Source organism: Erithacus rubecula, assembly GCF_903797595.1.
Source record: "Erithacus rubecula genome assembly, chromosome: 3".
NCBI classification, from domain to species: domain Eukaryota; kingdom Metazoa; phylum Chordata; class Aves; order Passeriformes; family Muscicapidae; genus Erithacus; species Erithacus rubecula.
The window spans coordinates 90,088,429-90,111,315 of NC_136689.1; the positions used below are offsets into that span (position 1 = coordinate 90,088,429).

The 22,887-nt window shown below is 41.1% G+C and overlaps 2 protein-coding genes across 2 annotated transcripts; one reads left to right on the forward strand and one right to left on the reverse strand.

The window, feature by feature from the left end:
* Window positions 1-6,050: 6,050 nt before the first annotated feature.
* ACOT13 (acyl-CoA thioesterase 13) lies at window positions 6,051-12,130 on the reverse strand. Its single transcript, XM_079300297.1, has 3 exons — window positions 11,997-12,130; window positions 8,898-9,082; window positions 6,051-6,753 (listed from the first exon to the last, which is right to left on the reverse strand). The coding sequence occupies exons 1-3, from the start codon at window positions 12,075-12,077 to the stop codon at window positions 6,597-6,599; spliced, it is 423 nt and encodes a 140-aa protein (XP_079156423.1). The 5' UTR covers window positions 12,078-12,130; the 3' UTR covers window positions 6,051-6,596.
* Window positions 12,131-12,169: 39 nt separating this feature from the next.
* TDP2 (tyrosyl-DNA phosphodiesterase 2) lies at window positions 12,170-17,914 on the forward strand (the record flags this gene model as incomplete). The annotated part of the gene is made up of 7 exons (XM_079300296.1): window positions 12,170-12,367; window positions 12,442-12,530; window positions 14,398-14,565; window positions 15,214-15,305; window positions 15,778-15,896; window positions 16,269-16,439; window positions 17,260-17,914. The coding sequence occupies 7 exons, from the start codon at window positions 12,170-12,172 to the stop codon at window positions 17,539-17,541; spliced, it is 1,119 nt and encodes a 372-aa protein (XP_079156422.1). The 3' UTR covers window positions 17,542-17,914.
* Between the last annotated feature and the right edge of the window lie 4,973 nt (window positions 17,915-22,887).

The window sequence follows — 22,887 nt, forward strand, 5'->3', positions numbered from 1 at the left end:
GCTGGTGTTATTTATGGAAATCCTATAAATTGGATCTTAGTAGCATCTTACATCTTAAGAGTGTCACCCACTACCAACACTGAAAATGTACAGACTGTAAAATGTTAAGATCAGCAAAGATCAGTGGCAAAGGTGTTGTTGCAAATGTAGGCCATGTTTTGAAAAGTCCTGGTCAGAAATAATGGCATTACTAGTGTCTTACTGTAGTGGTACTGAAGTATTTTTACTTCCGTGGTTATAAATTCCTACAGGTTAATATGAAACATCCTAGAAAAACACCACCTGAAGGCTCCAACTTCATTTTCACAATTGCCTTAAGTTACAAAGAAATATCTTGAAAATACTGCTCTTCAGAATGCTGAAGACTTCCTAAAATATTTAGTATCCACCATACCTGCTAATAGTACTGAAAATTCCTCAACTTTAAGTGCTTCTTCCATGAATGATCTGTAAGACACAATGCAAAATTTCCACATGAAGCTTGAGCTAAGTTTCATAGGGTCTGGAACATTGGAGTTTCAGGAGTTTAGAATTTGCTTCCTAAGTGCTATCCTTTGTTCTTAATTTGTCATTTTGGACATCATCTCACCACAGTTAGAAGAGGGCCATAGTTAACTATGATTAGCAAACAAGTGGCAGTTCTTGCATTAGGAATTTTGGTTTTCTTCAATCTGATTTCTCTTAGAAGATGCCTCAAGATGTATGCCTGAGTGGCTGTGTACAGTACTTTCCAAGTACCAGTAATCATACGGATTTTAACTTTAATTCTCTGTATTACATGAAACAACCTGTTCATTTTAATTCCTTTTTTAGTTTTGTCCAGGGTGCCTAAGATAAGCTGCTCATTTGTCCCTCATGACAAACCATACCATGCTTCCTTGGGAGAACACGGGATTAGAGGAAGCAAAAAATTTGAAACCTAATTTTGTTAAATGCGGTCTGTACTCCCCAGCTAGCAAACCTTAATGCTTTTACTGTGCTATCAGAGTGAGTTGAGAACCATCTGCATTGTCTAAGTAGTGGGGAAAAAAAGATTAAGGGGACCAATAGGTTTCAGAGCATGAGAATGTTGGAGAATATGTGAGTTTGTTCTTTTATCATTTGGCATTTTTGAAGAGTTTCTCCCCCCTTAAACATTACAGCTTTTGAGGGAAGAGATTCAGTTCTTGTTCCACTTTTTCTCAATGGAACTTCCAGTTCAATCTCAAAATATTCTTCCATTAAGTTACTTTAGCAAAATGCTCTTCAGAAGTGAATGGAAATAGTTCATACTATCTAGCTTTTGGTTTCAAGCCCTCTTTATATCAGCTTAATGGCTTTTTGGTAATTTTTTTTCAAAATGTAGGTTTTATCTTACAAAACTAATTTCCCAAAGCACAGTTTGTGATAGTGTGTGCCTCATTTTTGGAGCTGTTTGTAAATACAGAAAGACTTTCTTATAAGAATTTTAGTTACTACCTACTGCCAACTGCTTTTGTCGTTTCCTTGGACATACTAATACCAAGAATTGAAGTACACTCAATATTGCACCTGAATATGGGAGTTTAACTGGGCTGTTGCTTAAGGATTGGTCATGAGACTTAAGTAAGTGCTGGGGGGGCAGGGATAGATGAAGTAGACAGAAGGCCATTAAATGTTAAATGCATCTTGGTAAATTGTCTGGTGAAAGGAAGCTTGTGTCAGGTGCTTCCTGGATGATAAGCTTCTTAAATGTTACAGTCTGTACATGACTGAAACTTCTCTTCACTTCCCAAGGTTCTTCAGCTGTGCAGGAATTACCAAAATATGGTGAGATGGACAGAACTACTGTACAAGTACTGCCAAAATGCAACAGGCCTGTAGTCAGTTGGGAGTTGATGCCCTTTATCATCATGTCTGTCTCAAAGTATAAGTTTCCTCTCAAAAGCTGTTTCATAGCTTTAGTGTTACTTTATAAACATGAAAATTTATGTCAAATGTTATATCAGGTAATAGAAACACACTGGGATTAGTCAGTGCTTCTCTTAAAAAAAGGAAAAAATGGGTTACTCGGTTACTAATCTCTTGAGCATTGAAAGTTTTACATCAAAGCTACTGATCTCTCGCTGCAAGTTTATGTTTTCCATTGCAAAATGTTAATTCTGTTAGAAAAACAGCAGGTGGAAAGATGAAAATTGAAACCTGTCAAATGACCTAGACTTTTAAAAAATTGACATTTCCAAAAGAACAACTTGATTGTACTTTGAAAATACAAGCCCGAGCATCAGCCTGCACTACAGTAAGTGCCTATGGTCCTTAGGAATGACTGCATCTTTTCCTCGACACATAAGGTGCAGTGCATTAGTTCTGAAATTACTTTAAAAGGTCATACAAATGCCATAAACACCTGGGTCTTGCACATACTTGCAGCTTGTGAGCTCTGCTGGCATCCTTCCCTTCCCACCCCTGTTCTGCTGCCAGGAGAACGCTGCTTTCTCTTGTGCTTGTGTGCTTAGTTATTTAGGCTTCTTCCAGTTACTGAACACCAGCTTATTTTGAATCAGGATTTGGGGGGGTTGAACAGTGAGAAGAGTCACTGAAGGGTTTTTTCCTCTTAATAGTGAGATTAGTCTAATGGACTGTTAGAAGTTTCATTTAATACTGCATTAACGTTACTGCCATTGAGTGTGATTTTGAAGTCCAGAATGAGTAGAACATTTACATTCACTAAGCAGATTGACATGCCATGTGAGTTTACTTAATTGCTATTTACTTTTATTAGGCTGGAAAATCATCTCAGATTTTTCATTTTGCATTTATTGCAGCAGTAAATTCACAAGCCGTGTAGTCCTACAGATTCTGAAATAGCTTTCTGGAGTGAAGTAATGAGACAAAACATTATTGAAACCCTTTAGGTCTGCAGTAGCTGCTTTCTGCTTTGTGCACCACAGCTGGGAGGGAGCTCAGGAGGCTCACTGGGTAGTGCACATGCTGTGGAGAGAGGGCTGTATCAGCTCTACAGGTTAACTGAAGCTAAGTGTAATTTCTCTTCTGCTTGGCTGACAAATGCTTTTTAGGGCTGAAGATATCCGTGGCCTACTTCTGCTTGGAAGGGATTTACATATGGAAAGGTCCCTTAATTTAAGCACAATTACTGTATGCCAGAGCACCCACTGAACAAATTGTTCTTCTGGACTCCTGAAATCTATTCAAGCAGCTACTGCTTTTAAGCAAAAGAAATCAAAGATCCAGAATTTTACTACAGTGTTACAAACCCCAGGTACCGTCTTTATTAAACAAAAATAGGGGTATTTTTGTCTGGCTGAATTTATTTTTGTTTTGTTTTGTTTTCTGAAGGATAGCAAATGTGATAAAAGCTGGCAGGTTATTTATTCTGTTTTAAGCAAGAACTGTATATGCTGCTGTGTTCCACAACCATGGTGGCTTGGGATCCTAGTCTGGTGGTAGCAGTGGTTCAATGAATGCATTGCAGAATGATGAAGGTGATAACTGGTAACTGTTTGCCCTGAACTCAAGTAGCAAAATAGGCATCTAAGTGGTTCTTTTTTTCCTTACCATGGACTATGAGGTAAGGGAAAGGCTTGGGGGGTTCTGACTAAATGTTTCTTTTTGCAGATGGCAATTCTAAAATTGTGAATGATATAATGCAGTTGGAAATTCTTCCGTGTGCCCTGGCTCAGAGCCAGTCACTGAAGCTGAAGAGATTTGAACTGCTGTTCAGAACAGTTACTTAACAGCCTAATTCACCTCACATCCCTGCCCTCCCTGCCCCATCCCTGTTAGGTTTGTGAATTTGAGAATTTGTATACTAACAGCTCAGCCATGAGACCCCTGTGATGGGTGGCTCAACCTAAAAGATTTAGAAGATGTTGCGGTAGTTCAACACTTGTTTCAGCAGTGACACCCTTCTTTACACTCTCCCTAGTTTATCACTGACATCTTCCCAAGAGCTGAAATCCTTAATGACTAAACCCCTTCTCACTGCATCTTAATCTGTGATCTGTATCTGCCCTGATTAGCATTCTGCACCCCTGGTTCCAAATGCCAGTGGGAACAAGTCTGTTCTGATTCTTTATTTTCTCAAGGCATCCGTAAATCACAGCTGTACATGGTGCAAGCCCGTGGGTGCCAGTCTGAATGTATTTGTGCAATAGCAGTGATATGAAACCTGCATGGAACACTTGGCTGGACAAGGCACTGCATGAAGTGGCAAGCAGAAGTTACTTTCACTGAGAGATAAACTGTTCCTCAACGTTTTGAACCACTGCATGGCCTCTATAAGAACAGACATAAGTGTAATTTGGGTGTTCAGAATATTTAAAAGAAAAACCCCAAAACACAATAAACTGCAGTATGGGAAGGCTGGTCTCATTTTTAGCTGTTAAGATATAGAACTTGCAGTTGTCTGTCAGTTACTGGATACATAATCTGGTATACTACTAAGACTCACAAGATGAGATCATGAAATCACTTTATTTGGTTGCTTGTAAGGGAATTATGCCTCAATCTGCAGTGATGGAACTAGGTCAACCCAACAGGAGGTCTGTTTGTCCTGATGCCAGGTGGAGCCATGTACCACTTGTCCTTATTACAGTATTTTGTTTCCATTACTTTGAGATTCAGCTTTTTCAACATGTAGGTTAGAGTAAAATCAGTAAACAACACTTCCAAGTATTAAGTCTGATGCTTGACAGTTTACTCTCAAAGCTAGGCAAGCTCAATGGTGGCAGTTCCTTCTATGATCATCTCTGCACCTGAGTTCAGTTGTGAAATAAATTATGAGATCAACATACTGCTGCTGCTGGTGAAGGTTAACAGACAAGGTTATCTTAAAATAACCCATTTAATTAACTGCTTCTGAAATAACTGGCCTGCATATTAATGATGTCCCTCTTATTAATTAGGCAGTACTAAAATACTGTGTTGAATAGTCTGTTGTAAGGAGAAGAGAATTCACTTGTTATTTCAGGAAGGTTTATTTCTGTTTCCCTCACAGTCTGAAACAGCCGTGAATGGGAGCAGGATACTGTTGTTTCCGTGTTGAGGTTTGCCACTCTCAACTGGCCTGGACGCTTTTCAGTTGTAATTATGCAGCTGTGATGAATGCTAAGTGATAGAATGGGACCACTTAACTCTGAGAGGTTCCTGAGGCAGCCAGCGCTGATTGAGGGAAGTCATGTTAAGTTGCAGTGGGACAGTTACACAAGGATAGAGTGGCCCCAGCACACAGAGCTAAGAGTGTTCTCAATATTTTGGAACACATTGAATTTGGCACCTCCTTCATTCTCACCCTCTGCCTTCTATTTCAGGTAATATTCAAAATCACTTGTGTTCCAGTGAGGGGAATGGGTTTATAGCAATTGGAGGGGAGTGGTTTTAACTATTTTCTTGCACTCATGTACTACATGAGTAACCCACGTTAGAAAACTGGTAAACTTAAGAATGAGAAGAAAGATAACTGGAGATGCCAGATGCATGTTCTTAGGAAGATAACCAGAGCAGTAATTGCCAAAGTCAATAAGTGCATCTAGTTGCTTTGATGGTTCCTCTTTGCTCATCCAATTAATTGCAGAGGAACTGGAGATGCTTAAGACTCCCAGCTCCAGGCTGAGAGAGTTGTAACATGAGAATTTCGTACAGTGCAGCATCTAGCTCTGATGAGCAAAGATTTAAAGCAAAAAAGGTTACTGCTGTAGTAAGCACCTTTGCAGAACTGTTTTAGCAAAGCATTGTGTTTCTTCAAATGGGATTCAGGGGTGATTTCTGAATATGAGTGAGTGCAAGTGCTGGGGGAAAACCAATCATGAATGTACTGCTAAAGAGAGCATGCTACTATTAATAGTTCAGCTAGCCACAGGCACGTAAGATGTGTATGCTTCTGAGGCAGCCCCAGATAAAAAGCTTTTCTGAGAATGTATATACCATGAAAAACTATTCTCAACTTGCAGCAAAAATACATGCTGGTAGTCTGAGCCCACTGTAGATATGTTTTTAGAGAACTTGGTTATTTATATATTATAAACTATATAAAATATTTATATATTACAAACTATGAAACAATCTTTAAACAGGTAGTTTCAGAAAGCTTTATTGAATACTTATTGATTTGTTACAGCATCAGTAAATTACATTTTGTGTTAGCCTCCTTTACACTTTTAAACCAGTTCTGGATGATGTTATAGGAACTCTGTACTACCATCTTGGTGAACAATACAGTTTGTAAGCACTTCTAGTGGTGTTTGAGTGTGTGACAGGCCTGAAGACAGGGTTGCTTTGTCACATGACACCACAGGTAGAGAAAGCAGATCTCTTAAAATGCTGTCATGCTGGTTAACCATATGGCTGGTCCAAAGGCTCTTCCCTTCTGCTATCTTGACCAAAAAAGACAGGTGCCTCCCTATGTTGTCATACTCTTGTTGTTCATCCCAAACCCAGGCTTGTAGCAATTCTGGTGGTAATTAAGAAGTCTGTTCGTTCATTATAGAAGTGAGACAAATTCACTCAATAGAGACTATCCCAAGTTTGTGCAGATGATACTGCATAAGCATCATCTTATGAAAATAATTCTATACAGGATTCTGAGATCCAACATTAATATTTAAAGTATTTTTTTCATATTAATTGCCTATGAACTTTGTATGTCTGCCTTGTGCAATTAACTTTCCTGTAGCCTTATTTGTTAAATCCACAGTGGCAAATGCGAGATTTTTTCCTTGCTTCAAAATCTGAGCTGTAATCAGTATATCTTCTCCAATCTTAGCAGCAGAAGTGTATCTTCAAGGAAGAAAAAAAGGAACAGGTAAGAGACTGTATAGAGGACAAATCCAAGAATATTCCTGCATTTTATATTACCATGAAGGATTTAGCAGAAATGGGTAATAAAGGCACATCTCTGTCTGCCTGCCTACTTGCAAACCCCCACTTAATGGATTTGAGCTTCTCTACCTACTGGCAGTGGTAAGTATAAGAGTTCTCTTAAAAAATGGAGGCTAGAAAAAAACTCGTTGGCTTGGTTCTGAGGAAAAGTCCATCCTGGAACAGAAACAAGGTATCCAAAAGTTCAACTCCAAGTCCTATTCCAACCACTGCTGCCTTCCTACAGCCCTAGTAAACTAGTCTGGCTGCTTCAGCTGCAAAATGTCACTGTTACAAAGGCTCCAGAAGGTCATTTCTATATGGAACTGTAAGCATAAGTTAACTGTTCCCATACCCTGGTTAAAGCAAAGTCATGGAAATATGGGCAGCCCTCAAATGTTGCTTCCATTCATTAGACAACTCTTTGTTTTTATTTACACGGGCAGGAGGGTGTGGTTTTAAAACACGCTCTTTGGGGAATAGGAAGAAATTTCTGCACAAAGAATTCCCCTGGAAAGAATTAGGAGGAACAAGATCCAACAATGATCTGAGGTAAGGGAACACTATTCAAATGTTAGAGCTGCAGAGGAAAAAGAAGAATTGCTGGATGTTAATCTTGCTGAGATAAATTTCATCAACCAGTCCATTTTTATACACAACGCCATGTCACAAGAATGTCAGTCACGCCTAACTCTGGTGTAGCACCAGCTCCATTGCTTGACAAGGGCAGGATTTCAGCCTTGTCTCATTTCCAGAAGCTGCTGCTGATCCTCTTGTGGTTACCAAAAAAAATTCTCTGTTTCTCTCTGTTCTTTCCATTACTGAAATAGCTTCCTCATGACAACTTTTTAAAAAGCTCCTTCCCAAAAAGGAAAAAAGTTCTTGTAACAATATTTGATACCCAATCTCACTTGTTCTATGAATGCAGTAGCCAAGTTAAAAATGCTATTAATATTGCTTCATGTAACATTGCCTAAAGGTAATTTTGAATCACCTCCAGAGACAGTACTTTCTTCATATTTCAGCCCTTATGTAATTGGGTGGACATAACTGTTAATGTCAATAATTCAGATGCTGGCCTCTTGTTATACTACTACAGGAAAAAACCCATAATGACAGAAGAAGTTTAGATTTTAATTTCAGTAAGATCCTTGTCATCACAGTGGTAGTATGAAGCTTAAACAGATCTTTAATCCCATCTGCCCAGTGGAGAAATCAGAAGGTGCTGGGAGAGAAAGGAGGGAACCTGGTAAAGATACAGACTCTCCCCACACACTTTTAAAGTTGGTATTATTTTTTTTTTAAGGCAGTTCTGATGCAGGGTTACTTTTCTAAGACTTTTATTGCTCTGTGTTAGTTATTCCAAGTAGGATTACTTTAGTTCCAATTGGTCATAATCTCTTCATTAAAAGTAGTGAAGCAAAGCTGACAAGCTACAATAACATGATCAAAGAAAGTTTCAGAGCAACTGTTTTTTTAAGACATCATGCTTTGAATTTTCATTACAGGAAGAACTATTTTCAGTGTAAAACTACCTTAAAATGACCTAGAGCAAAGGGTTCTTCTTCCACTGAAAAATTCTGATTCAATCTGTAATTCGCTTTCTGTATGAGCACACAACAGAGGTAAACTCTTTCCTGCTTTAGTATTTTTCTCTGGTTTATAGAATAATACTAAAAGAGAGTTTATAGAAAGCTGCTTACTCTAGTACTTGGTTTTGAGGAGACATTAACATACCTGCACAAGCCAAAACTGAAACCAAACCAATTTTTTAACAATAAAATTAACCACATATCAACATCCCTTCATATTCTCTGAAAGAATAGGCATTCTCTTGTAAACACACACAAGAAAATCCTAAGAAGGTCCAACTCAAAATTTGAAACCAAATGGCAGTCTCCAAAAACACACATGCAACCCCTTCAATTTATCAAAACAGGACTTCTGAAACCAAGGAAAACACTGATTTTTAGTGAGTGCCACAGCACAGAGAAGATGTGCAATGGAGTCAGTAGGGAAAGAGAAGTTAGTATGTTCTGGTAACCATAGTGGGTGATACCTACGTGATGTTCATGTCCACACTGACCCCAGGCATTGCTCTTTCCGTGTACAGCAAGGCTGCTGTTGACACCACATCCACAAGGGTGGCTGTCAAACCTCCGTGTAACGTGCCACCTCTGTTTGTATGCTCCTCCTCTACTTTCATTTCACAAACAACTTTTCCAGGGGCTGCAGACTGAAGTTTCATCTGTATAAGCAAAAAATGAATAAAAAGCTTAGTGACAGTAGTACCAACACCCAATGTTGCCCTCAATAAAATTGAAAGTAAATTTTTTCTGACTCTGGACTCATGAGAGAAATGAAATGATGGAAAATGCAGTAATTCAACTGTCCCATTAGGTATTTCCATAAATTCTGAGCAGAAGATTTTTGCCTTAGAAAAATATGTACTTCCATTGCAGACAAATATTTAAACTGACAGTTTAACAGAACTTCAATGCGTGCTATGCAGTCAGGAATTCCTTAGGAGGAAACTGTCTTCAGTTTTCCTTTTGCTTTAATCTGTAAGTGAAAGACCATATTTGAGAGAGCACAAAACTGCTCCAAGTATCTGAGTGTACCACAGTTGTGAAGGCATATTAGCTCACAAAATGGAAAGGAGACCACAAGTAATTCATTATTTATTATATTAGAGCAACATCAATAAAAATCTGTATTTTGAAATGAGCATTGGAAATACTAATCAGACTGGCCTCCCTGACTGTAAATTGATATTCATGAGTGGAAGTATCCAATGCTGTATCACAGTGTTACTGCATCATAATTTGCATATACAGTTTCACTCCACAACCACAGGTAGTAAATCCAGAATTACGGCTCACCAATGATACCATGCTTCCCCCCATAACCAATACAAAAGCTGGAATCTTGAGACCAAGAAGTTACTGCAATTAAGTTTTTTAAAATCTCTATTTAAATTTCTTCAGTCAGCAGTACTATATTCAAAATCTGAGTGCAGATGCAAGACTGGACTAAGATTCACACGTTTACATATATAACCAGGACTTTGAAGTGCTTTTACACTATTAAAAGTGAAATGTGGACATATTTATTGTATTTATTCTTACTAAATTTCAGGGTTTTTACAAAGGCTTTTTTAAACTTGAATGTTTCCATTCTGTTATCAGCTGATTTAAAACTTTTTTTGATCTTAAAAGGTATTAAGGTTGAAATACTTCAAGTTTCATTGTTCTTTATTTATAATGCAATGTAAGAGCTGAGTTTCAACCTTTCAGATAAACCAAAGTTTATCCAAATTTTGCAGACAAATGATACTAAGATCAATGATGATGTACTACAGTCTTCTAATGGAAAAACTGGTATTTAACAGAGTGGAAATTACTGAGGCAATGTCCTCATATAGAAATAGCTCCTGTATCAATGAAAACCCCAAGTCCTAAATCAGGCATGCTACACTGCACTGGAGGCCTAAGCTTCTGACAGAATTTCTAAGGAGAACTTTAGTGATGCTCAACCCGGGGAGCAGATGGCTTCCACTCTGTCAGGGACTGCTGCTCCAACCCAGCAGCACGGTGAGGAAAGCATCTGGTCCCATTTTTCATTGCTCTGATCTGGCACTACATGCCTGCTCTCTTTGACAAAAACAGTTCAGTACTCGAACACTTCCAGGACCTACTGAGCTAGAGCTGCTGGTCTGTGCTTCTCCCAGCCCCGCTGTGCTTGTCCTCCCACATGTCTGCCTTGGGAACAGCACACTGCTCCAGCTTCCAGGCTTCAAACACACAGCATTAAACCCTGGGTAGATACCACACTGGAGTTAAACCAGAAACTACGTCTGGCGCTGGAGGTGAAAGGCTTCAAACTAAAATGTGTCTTCTCTGGAATAAGAAAAACCTTGAGTCATTTACTTATGGTTAGAGATTCCAGGTACCTCCCGGAAAAGCAACAGTTACTTTTCATTCAAACACAACTGTACTTTTATTGTTATTACCAGATTCCTAGCATTCTAATTCTAGAAGGTTGCAGGAAAAATCTGAAAGTATTCCAGAGCAAGATTGGAAGCCTGCCTCCCCAGGCTTACTTCCAGCCAGCTACCTTTACAAGCTGAAATGCTAATATTTGCTCACCACTTATCAGGATTTAAAAGGAGTGTACAGTTATCACAGTGGGGTGATGACTAGGAACTAAATGGAGTCTATATCTTTAAGCTTTAGACATTTTTAAAGAACTTTATACTCACCAAAAAGTCTTGGGAAAACATGACTGTAAGAAGTACTTTGCGAACAGTTGATTTCTATTAAATGTATTAGATCACAGAGCTGTCAATGAAAGCACTGCTTCCATTATAACATTTGCTCCTCCACAGTGCAAAAGATATGAATTTTTACATGGTTGATTTTCTTAGATATATTTACTCCATCACTCCATGTCACAGTTACACAAACAAACAAAAATTAAAGGAAAATTTAATGAGACACTGAAACTGATTCACAGGAACTTTCCTACACAGCAGCTATGCTACCGCATACTACACAATTTAAAGTGTAATAGAACAGTAGCTTCAACTTTTTTGAGCATAATGCAGCACGACAGTGCAGCAGTACCAGTGAATTGCATTTCTGTACACCAGAAGGTGCAGTGAACCACAGTGCAAGGCGAGGAGCAGAAATTCAGAGAGCACCGGGGGGCACGCTGTGCTTTCAGTCTGACTCCAGGCTCAGGTGCGAGATGTCATAACGAGGTATCTTTCTCATTTTGAACAGGGAAGAGTTTATTTTACGGTCCTGGAAGTTAGTGGCTTCGCACGTACTGCGAAGGAAAGGACGCGACCTGCTGAATGACTCCTGAAGGTTATTCAGTGCAGGCACCTTCAGGAGCTGCTGGAGTATTAAACGAGAGTTACTGGACAACAGTTCTGTTGTTACTGTTATAACAACTGTGTTTTCTACCCGGTGTAGAAAAGGGTGCCGAGGGCTGGAACGCGGGGAAGCACCGGCACCGCCGGGCTGGGGCCGTGCCGCACCCCGCGGAGCGACCCCTGCGCCGGTTCAGCCCCGCGATCCGGAGGGCGCAGAACGCCCTACAGACCGCTGTGGCGGCGGGGCCGCGCTCCCGAAGCCCTGCCCTCCAGGGGCCCGTACCTTGCGGAGCACCCGGTCGAAGCCCTGCGACTCCAGCATGTACTTCATGGCCTCCCTCAGGCTCTCCATCGTGAGCCCCATGCTGCCGCCCCGCTGACCGCCGCCCGCCGCCCGCCGCGCCCCGGAACGGCAACCCGGGCGGGCGGTGCCTGCCGCCGCCTTCCGCCGCAGCCATGGAGGAGCCGTCCGCGGCAGCGCCGAGCCCGCCGCCCGCTGAGCACTCGCCGGAGGCTGAGGCTGAGGGTGAGGATGAGGAGGCGCTGCACGTCGCCAAGCGGAGGAAGGTGCTGTGCTCCGAGTTCGCCGCCATCACCAGCAGCGACGCGGCCGTGGCGCGCCGGTTCTTGGCCAGCAACGACTGGCACATGGAGGTACGGCCGGGGCCGGCGGGGCCGCGGGGCTGCCCGGCGGCGGCCCCTCCCTGCCAGCCGCCCCTGTGTTTCAGAGGGCGCTGAACGCCTACTTCGACCCGCCGCGGGACGCGGAGGCAGCGCCGGGAGGGGCGGCCCCGGCCTGCGCCGACACCGGCGGCTGGTAGGTGACAGGGCCGGGGGATTGGCAGAGGAGGGGGACGGGGGCCGGGGAGCGGAGCCTCGGCGGGCTGTGGGGCAGGTTCCCTCACGCTGGGGCTCCCGCACCCGTGGGGAGCCATGCCCGGGCCGAGGTGTGACTTGTCAGCAGCGCTCCCCTCCCGCCGGGCATCGCTCCTCGGAGTAGCGAGGCGGGTGGTTCCCGTTCCTTTTCTGCACCCTTTCCCGGCGTTTGTCTCCCTTGAAGAGGCTCTCAGTCTTTTGGGCTGCATTTTCCCTCTGTGGATCCTCTGGAGTAGTGGATTGTGAGCCTTTTGGCGAAGGCATTGACACATTTTCTTGTCATTGCTGTGTGTTCTGCAGCAATGCATATGCAGATTTTACTGTACACACATTTGTGTATGTGTAAATTAGACATATTCGTATTATACTCGATGCATGTGTTTTTTTATTATTATAAATAAAATCAGCATGTACACACACACTTTGTTAAATGTACCTGTGAAAGTTAAGGTGCAAAATCTGTGTCTTACATGCACCATCTCACAGCACACCTGGACACTGTACTGAGTGTATTGATCTGCATGTGGAATTGAACTTTTCCAGATCCCCAGATACCAACTAAGTAGCATGCACCCACTCACTTGGACACCCTCACATGCCACCACCCTCTCAGTGGGGTGAGAAGGAGAATTGAAAAAAAAGGTAAAACCCATGGGTTGAGGTAAAAGCAGTTTTACAGTATAAATAAAATTGATGATAATAATATTAATTGCAATGAAAATGGAGATAACAAAAAGAGAGATAAATGATGCACAGTACAATTGCTCGCCACCCACTGACTGATGCCCAGCCCATCTCTAAGCAGCAGTTGGCTCCTCTTGGCCAATTCCCTCCAAGGTTATTCACTGAACATGAAGATCTATGGAATGGAATATCCCTTTTGCCAGTTCAGGTCAGCTTGCCTTGTCATGTTTCTTCCTAGCTTCTTATGCACCTGGCAGAGCATGGGAAGCTGAAAAGTCCATTATTTTGACCAGGTTTGCATGGCAAGGTTTTGGTAGTGAGGGGCTGCAGGGGTGGCTCCTGTGAGGAGCTGCCAGGAGCTTCCTCTGTCTGACAGAGCCAAGGTGAGCTGGCTTCAAGGCAGACCCACTGTGAAACAGTGTAGTAGTGCCCTGGGATAATGTACTGAAGGTTAAAAAGTTGCTGCAGAACAGCATCTGCAGCAGAAGAGAGGACTGAAAACAGCTCTGCAGACACCAAGGGTCAGTGAAGGAGGGGCAGGAGGTGCTCCAGATGCAGGAGCAGAGATTCCCCTGCAGCCCATGTGAAGAGCATGGTGAGGCAGCTGCGCCCCTGCTGCCCATGGAGGAGCACAATGGAACAGATCCACCTCTAGCTCAGGACAGACTCTACAATGCAGCAGATGGGTGCCTGAAGAAGGCTGATCCCATGGGAAGCTCCTGGCAGGACCTATGGGCACATGGACAGAGGAGCCCATGTTGGAACAGGTTTGCTGGCAGGACTTGTGACCCCATGGGGAATCCACTCAGAAGCAGCCTGTTCCTGAAGCACACAGGGAAAGAGTGGGATCGTGGGAGAAGAGTTGAACTACTCAAGTGCTTTGGATTATATTGGTTACTGTGATTAACTTACATCAGAAAATGTGATGTTATCTTGCCTTTGTAAGGAGGAGGAAAAACCACTTAAATCACCTGTGCGCCACAGCTGTGTGTGACTGGGGACTGTGTGTTTGAGTTACTGCACTTCTAAATGATGAGATCATTACATGCTTTAGAAAATAAGTGAGGCAGTCACAGATAGATTAATATTATGCATGTTAACAAACAAATACACTCTCTCTTTAGCATTGACCTCACTGCAGATGCAACTACGAGTAATGCCGGCGTCAACAGTGAAAACTCGCCGCTAGAAGAAAATGACAGCAACTTCTCACTGATCACCTGGAACATTGATGGGCTGGATCTAGGAAATCTGAAAGATCGAGCTAGAGGAGTCTGTACATACCTGGCATTGTGAGTACAGCCTCCTCTTTGTATTGCCATGTACCTGGATTCAACAGAAAAAAAGTCTTCTTTATTTAGGCATATACAAATCTTCATGTCCCAATTATCTTAATGTTAGATGAAGCAGATCAGTCACCGTATAAATCCTAAAAACCGAGAGTTGTTATACTAACTGTAAGAGGTGTGAGCCTATGCAGCATCCCAGAGGTTAAATGTTTTGAGATGGCTACTTAAAAAGTGTAATAATGTGCAATATTATTCAAGTTGCAATATTGCATCACAAACATAGTTCATAATTGCATCTTGTACATGAGAATCTTCTGCAGAGCTAATCCCAAAGCTACTTTGCAGCTACTTGAGTTGAATTTCTCTTGTATGTAGTGTACAAAACCTGCAAGGTCATGGTATAAGGAAGTCATGCATTTTATTATTTCATGTTCATAATAACAGTGTTTCCTCCCTTTTAATAATGGTGTCTGTGTGCTGCTAAATGCAATGCGGATAGCTTTTTCTTTTTTAAAGAACAGATTCTTGCAAAATGTAGGAAAATGAGGGCAAGGTACACATGAAATCCCTGACTTTGTTCCATTTGGCCTCAGGGTTGCAGTGCTACTTCTCAGTAATTAATTGTAACTTTTCTTGCCTTGTTGATTTCAGATACAGTCCGGATGTTGTGTTTTTACAGGAGGTCATCCCACCATATCTCCCTCTTCTCCAGATGAAAGCAGGCAATTACACTATTATTCCAGGTAAGAAAAAACCCTCAGGTACTAAAGACAAAAACCAGAAAATAAGGTTTGGATTTATTCTGTTTCTCTTGTCAAGACCTCCAACCATTTTAAAGAATATAAAGAGTAAAGTGAAGAAGGAAGCACTTGATATTTCTGTGTTTTGGTATCAGCATACATCTTGATGCAAATTATGTGTGTGAAAAGCTTGCTTTTCTGGTGTTTTCCTTTGTATTCCTTTTCTGCATTTTGAAAGATTGGTGGCAAGGATAGTCATAAAGTACTATAGATAAATAATTCTTTAAGTATTTACATTTTAAAAATCTGAAAAATTCAGACAGTTATTATGCAACTTTTCACTAATGACTTAAAAATCAACATATTCTCACAGGCTGTGGTAAAAAGGTCTCCTTCAGAACCTTAACTGCTTTATGGCAGTTCTGCTGAGGCACAGCAGATGTCCTCAAACATTTCTTTGCTTGGTCCTCTCTAGGTAACATAGATGAATATTTCACGGCCATAATGTTAAAGAAATCGAGAGTGAAGCTACTGAAACATGAGATAATACCTTTTCCAACAACTGCCATGAAGAGGAACCTTTTGGTTGTGCATGTGAGTCAGGATGTACTAAGCAGCTGTACTTCTGCCTTCCAAACAAAAAATCCCAGGAAGGGCTGAACTGGCTTTTTCTCTATGACAGTCTCAAAGAGCAGAAAAACTTCTCCTCCAAGCATATAAACCCAATTGCATTTGAAACTGGCAAATCTTTTATGCATGTTACGTACCATCCTTTGTTTTTGGAACTCATAACCTCTGAAAACAAAACTAAAAGTCTGTTACCCTTCTGTAGGCCCCTTTTCTTCAATGTAAATCTAATATTAAGCAGAGCTCTGTCATTCAGTCATTTGCTTTGTGATGAAATGTTGTCTTTGAGCTTATCATCATGATGTAGATAGTAACACTGCCTCTGTGTTTCACATATAGGTGAGCATATCTGGTATTGAACTTTGCCTTATGACCTCTCATCTGGAGAGCACTAAAGATCACTCCAAGGAACGTATAAAGCAGCTGCAGATAGTGTTGAATGAAATGAAGAAGGAGTCTGAGACAACCACTGTTATATTTGGAGGGGATACAAACCTCAGAGACAGCGAGGTAAGTAGAAATAAGCAATTTTGTTATTTAGCAAAGGTATTTTGACAATACTTTCTCAGACTTTTCAGTTGTCTTTATGGGAAATAATGTGCTTAGGCAGAACAGAGATATTAAACACTTATTCTTAAAATGTGGGACGGTGACTAAGTAGAAATAAGCATTTTTATGGCTGAGTTAATTTATATTATTTTATTTTATTTAATTTATACCTTCCCAATAACTAAATGCTTTAATAACAATATTTGTATCTGAGTAGAGGCAGGCAGATTTGATGGAAGTTCTTACTTCAAAAACATCTTCTCATTTTGAGAGCCTGGTCTTTACTTGTTCAACTCTCCAATTCTCAGAGCTTGTAGAACCAATGAAGAAAGAGGGTGCTCTGGAGAAATAGATATTAATCCCTAGTAATCAAGACATTAAAAATTAGAAGTAGTTTTTGGCTTCTGGTGCTAAAAGGGAAATCTGTACATTATTACTAGAAGGTCAGCATTTCACCTTTCCCTATCATGAAATTCTGTTGCAGTGAACTAGAACGACATTGGTTTAGGAAACATGGTGTTGGCCTCTATGCATTAACATTTCAGAGCTGAACATTTATTTTGGAACATGCTTTGGATTTACAAAGTGCTGCAGGAAATGGTCATGCTTTATAGTATCTGGAGAAATACCATAGTTCAGAAACATCTCCAAGATCTTTGATTTTTAACAACTTACGTTTTGCAGGAAAAAATCCGGTGCTCTGACAACTCAGTTCTATTTTTTGAAGTACAATTTGTGAATTCACCATCTTGTGGAATTTTTTTCCTCTTTCTGCCTTCAGGTTACTAAACTTGGTAATCTGCCTGAGAGCATTAAGGATGTCTGGGAGTTTTTGGGTAAGCCTCAGCACTGCCGCTACACTTGGGACACCCAGTCCAACACCAACCTGAACGCAGCCTACAAGTGCAAGATGAGGTTTGACCGGATTTACTTCCGGCCTGCATCAGGAGGGGGACATTTCATTCCACGAAGCATGGACTTAATTGGTTTGGAAAAACTAGAATGTGGCAGATTTCCTAGTGATCACTGGGGCATTCTGTGTAATTTTGATGTTGTATTATGAAAAAGAAAAAAAGACTCGCATCGTTAGTTTTTAGGTTGGTTATTCTTATTCTTACAAGATTTTACCCTCTCAGTTTAAGGTAGGGCATATTTAAGTTTTCAACCCTAATACATTCTTTGTTATTGGCTTCTGCAGGAATGGTTTAATTTCAAGCCAGGTTTCCCTTTTCCTTTTGTATGCATCTTTCCTTGAACCATGTTTTATAATATTTGTTTTTAAAAATATCCACAAGACCAAACAAATTCTAGTTTTAAATGACAAGACAGACCTGTAAATACAATTCCTAAACATACTCAGTGATTTAAAAGACACTTTTATTTTGGCATGTACTATGATCTCATAATAAAGGCTGCTTTTTTGTATTTTAAGACTACTTTTATTGTGCCTTCCTTGTTTATTTTATTACCATTCCCATCATCCTTTACAGCCTTGTGTTCGTAGGGTGTTCCCTTTTAGCTTCTGAAGTTTGTGTTGAATGACACAAAGACAATAAAGGAGCTGAGGAAAGAGTGACTAGATTCTCACAAAATAAGGTTTTCTTAAGTAGAAACTGAACTACTACTGAACAGATTTAGGAACAATACACCTTCTATTTGGCAAGAAAAGGATACAGGCAGATGCATGGAAGTTGTTCACTTAGGATGGTGTACACCTTTCTTTGTGTTCATTAGCCTGCATGTGAGGTGCAGATTAAGATGTGTTGTGTTTCAGTGAGCTCCTAGAAATTCTTATAGAGTGCTGGGCAAAGCCTGAGCAGCTCAGGGCCTTGCTGACTTGACAGGAGATCAGCCAGGCTTTCCTACTCTAAGAAGTGGGTAATCAATCTCATAGAAACTGTTGATTTATAGAGGTGCAATGCTGATTTAATGCTGATTTAAAAGGGAAAGCCTCCTAACTTTCTGATAAGAAGTTCAGTGCACAGGCATGGAGAAGAAGGACAGATGTGATGTGAATGGAGTTTGACAGCCTAAATTTTTTTTACTTCTTTTTGTTGTTGTCATTTGTCCTTGGTCTTGAGCCCAAAGCTTACAGACAGCTTGTGCTTTGCTGCATTACTGTGGTGGCTTGGTTCCACCTGGTAGCCAGACTGCCACCCAGCCACTGTCTCAGTCCCCTTCCCCAGTGAGGTGGGGGAAGGAAATCAGAAAAAAAAAGAAACAAGAAAGTTCTGAGATGAAGACACTTCCCAATTACTCTCATGGGCAAAACAGACTTGGTTTGTGTAACTTAATTTGTTTTGGAAACACATGCAAGGAAGGAAGTTCCAGGAAGTTCAGCTGGAACATGAAGAAGAACTTCTTTACTGTGGGTGGTTGAGCATGGATCAGGCTGTCGGGAAAGGGGATGGAGTTTCCCTCACTGGGGATATTCCAAAGCCTTCTGGACACAGTCCTTACTAGTGTGCTCCAGTGGACTGACTGTGCCTGAGCCAGGAGATTGGGCTAAATGACTGCTGGTGTTCACTTCCAACCTTACCCATTATCACATTCTGAGACTAATTTACAGCCAAAGTGTTTGACCACTCTGTCAGTAAAGATATCCATCCTGATGCCCAGTCTAACCCTCTCCTGAGCAAGGTAACCAGCTCTTCCTTGTTGCAGGAACAGGGAGGCCTGGGGTAGGTGTGGTTTTCCTTTCATTCAGCAGGAGGCCCAGGTGACCTTACTAAACAAGCAAATAAACCTCAGGATGTTGATTCTTCTCTACAGATACCAGCTGCTGAAGCGTCCTGTTCTGCTTTCACTTCTTTAAACAGCAAATTCCTTTTTTTAAAGGTGAAAGAGAACAGCCTGTTCTGGAAAGGATGTCCAATCCTTGATGGATTTCAACATATTCCATTATTTTATAGTGACTCAGCTGCAAAAACAAAGAGGGAGAAATCACTGGTATGTTTTTAAACTCATGTTGAGCCCATAGTCTCCTCTTTCTATTCCCAAATAAATAGTTCTACAAGAAAGTGAAAAATAGGTACAACTGCCAGGTTTTTCCAACTGCCAGGCTTTTCCTTCTGGGCTTTAAATGGGTTGGCACAGATCATACACTATGACTTGCTCCATGATGATCTTGTTCCTTAACAAGAGCCTTTGAAGAAATGTCATGGGATTTGTTGGCAGGGCTTACACCTCCTCCCCCTCCCTGGTAGATCCAGCCAAAGGATTTGTGGGGAAGGTGAAGGCAGTTTGACTTTTCTAAGAGTGTTTGAGAAGGGAAAGTACAATAAACTCATGTTTCATCTCCAAGAAAGACCAGATTATGTGGCCTTCTGTATTATGGCTGCTTTTGTTTATGTGGCTGCACCTTCTGGAGGATTTTGGAAGACATGAAATGGGCTGATTCATGTTGTTCTGGAATAGGTTTTTAAATTGGGGGAAAAAGCTGTTAAAAAAAAAGCATTCAGAGTAGTGTGTGATCTATCTTGATGCCTAAACTCCAGATCCATTTCTAGCATTGACTGAGTCCTCCTTTGGTCAGCAGCCTTTCTTGACCTTTGGAATAGATAGTGAGGGGGGACTTAAGAGCAAGCAGAGACATAACATTTGTATGGGCCAATTAATTTTTATAATTATAAACGGTAGGTAAGAGGAAGATTCAGTGCAATTAGTGGTTAGTCATTCTTTTAGAGTGAGGAAATTAAGCATACATCCTTTGAAAGCATTCTTGAACTAGAGGAGTGGTAGTACTTTATAAGAAGACATAAACATTAAATGTTGATGACTGGATGTGAAGCAATACATCTTTAATTAAATGTACTTTAAACCACTTAATAAGCATCCAAATTGCTGACAATCAAGAGCAGTCAGAGCCTTTAAATTAATTTGCCTCTTAATTTAATCAGTGATGTGAAAGGTAAAATATCTGCTGAATACAGCAACTAAAACTTAAAGGGGTAGGAAACAGCAAAGTTAAACCAAACAAAACATTTATTGGTCTGCAATTTGTAATTTGATTTATTTTCTTGATTCAGTAGCATAATATTATGGCATCTATACAGCCAAAATGATTTATACAAATGTGAATGTGAGATTAAAAAAATTAATAATCAACGTTAACCTTGTATACTTGTGGAAATCATGTACAATTGCAGGCGTTATTTTATTAATTCTTTGATCCAGTTATCAAGAGAAGCAATTTCTTCTGAGAATCCAGCCAGTTGCAAACACTCCTGCACCAAAAGTGTTTGAATCTACTGAGAAGAGATATACCTAGAATTAAATAAAGAAGTGGTAAGCATATAGAGACCTAAATAATAAATAGATGGATTTAAAAAGAAAAAGAGGGGGGAAATAGCAGGTAAATTTCCCAGTGTTTTGTTCACTAAGAGTATAATAAATATTTATTAATGAAGATGCATAGATTTTATCTTTTTATTTCTTGGAGGGAAAGCTTGTTGTGTAACATCAGCTCAAAGGAAGAGACTCCCAGTGACTGAGAAGTCTTAATTGTAACAGTGACATTTGAGAAAGTAGGAGGCTTAAACAGGAAGTACAGTGGGCTGAAACACTGCTTAATTACAACAGTGGAAATGAAAATTTAACTGTTTCTACAGTGATAACACTTACATGAGAGACAAAAAGGAAGGATTACACCATGCCATTATAACATTTTGCACTATAATACTTCCTGATACTGGTGGGACAGAGGAGCTAATTAAAACCTATTCAGAAATCATTTGTTAAGGCAGAAGCTTTATCTGGACTTGGAAGCAGATACTGCATGCAGGTGCAGCTGGCAAGGCTAGACAAATATGTCCTAGAAAGGGAACTCACTTTCTTGTGGCTTTCAAAAATTCTCCCAGTTATTGAAAAATCAGAAAGAAATCTGTCTTGGATGCCCTGGAGGTAAATGCAATAATTCTTTTCATTTTTGGCAGACACTTCATTGGACAGGTCAGAATTTTTTTCATTTAGGGTGCAAGGTGGGGGAAAAGGGTCTTTCTGCAAAAGCACAACACTCTCTCACCAAGGTTTGGTAACCAAACTTGTGCACGTTCCACACTTGCAAGCAGATGTCTGGCTTGTGAACAAGGCACATGAGCAGGGCAGAGCAGCCCCCTGCAATGGGAGAAACCTCCCAGGAATGCCATGCCTCGAGTCAGGGCTTCCCTGCCTCCATCACCAAGTGGGTGGCAGAGGGGCCATTGGATGTTGATGGTGCTTGCCAGGACTCCCAACTAGCCCTGGATTTCTGGCAGTGAGTTACTGTCCCAGTTCATGGCAGCTCCACAGGGCTTTGTCTGCCCAACTGAGTGCAGCTGCTGTGAAAGGAGCTGGAGGTGAACCAACATTGATCTAGTAGGCTGTGTTTTAAAGCTTCCATGGTAAGATAGCTTACATCTCTCAGCCTATTAGTTCATCAGTGTTAAACCTATTAGCTCATCACTGTTATGAAAGACAAGAATTGGCTCAGCAGGAAAATACTGTCTTAGCCTCTGCAGTAATCTGCTTTCTCATCTGCTCCTCAGTTTTGTAGCATTTCTGGGGTCCACAGGCAGTGAATGGGCAGCAGGAGCTGCAGCTGGGGTTCTCAGTTGGGAGCTGTTTGCCCTGATGCCTTTGTGTTTGCCTGGGACTGGCTGCATCCTGTTTGTTCAACGGAGGAGGAAAGTCTGCTTGTGACAAAGCCAAGGGCACTGGACCAGCTACTGCTGTGCAGAGAAAGCAAAGAAGGGCCTTTGCTGCTTTCATCCTTTCCCCTGCTTTCACTAGATGGTGGGAGGTACCTCCTGGCAGGACGAGAGAGGGCTTATCTCCATCAGCCTGCACTGCACCAAGGAGCCTATGCATACTGGCACAGATGGTCCAAAAAGCTCTAGCTTTGAGTATCCAAGTGAGTATTTTTTCCTGCAGACGAATCTGAAGCTATATCTGGTGCTTTTCCAGTCAGTAAAATGAGGAACTCACAAGCATGCAAAGCATTGGAGGACAATCACCTTCCCCCACTGGCTCTGTAAATCAGCCCTGGGTGCTGACAGGAAGGCTGCAAATCATGAGAAACAGGGCTGCCTTGCTAAGGGCAGATAGCCAGGCTTCCTCTCTCTATCTACATTCACTTCCTTTTCAAAACCAACTAATCTCAGTCAACATCAAAAATATACAACGTTATCATTGATCTGTGTTATTATTAGAACAATTATTTTTACATCAAATAAGCAGACTTCAGCCTCCCTAACTATGGCCTAAACATGGAAATCATAGAAACTGAGGAGCAGCAGAGCATGAAAGGTATTTTAAATGCAGTCAGAAAATTTCAGAGTTACAGTTCAGAGATGAATATTCTCTCTTTACAGATCTTGCACCAAGGCAGATTTGACTATCTTCAGGCAAAGTCATACAGCCTACTGTTAAA

Coding starts and splice junctions, on each gene's coding strand:
- ACOT13 (XM_079300297.1), bottom strand. CDS start 12,077: ATGGGGCTCACGATGGAGAGCCTGAGGGAGGCCATGAAGTACATGCTG. Junction 9,083..11,996: donor TCGACCGGGTGCTCCGCAAG/GTACGGGCCCCT, acceptor TTGCTTATACAG/ATGAAACTTCAGTCTGCAGC. Junction 6,754..8,897: donor AGTGTGGACATGAACATCAC/GTAGGTATCACC, acceptor TCTTCCTTGAAG/ATACACTTCTGCTGCTAAGA.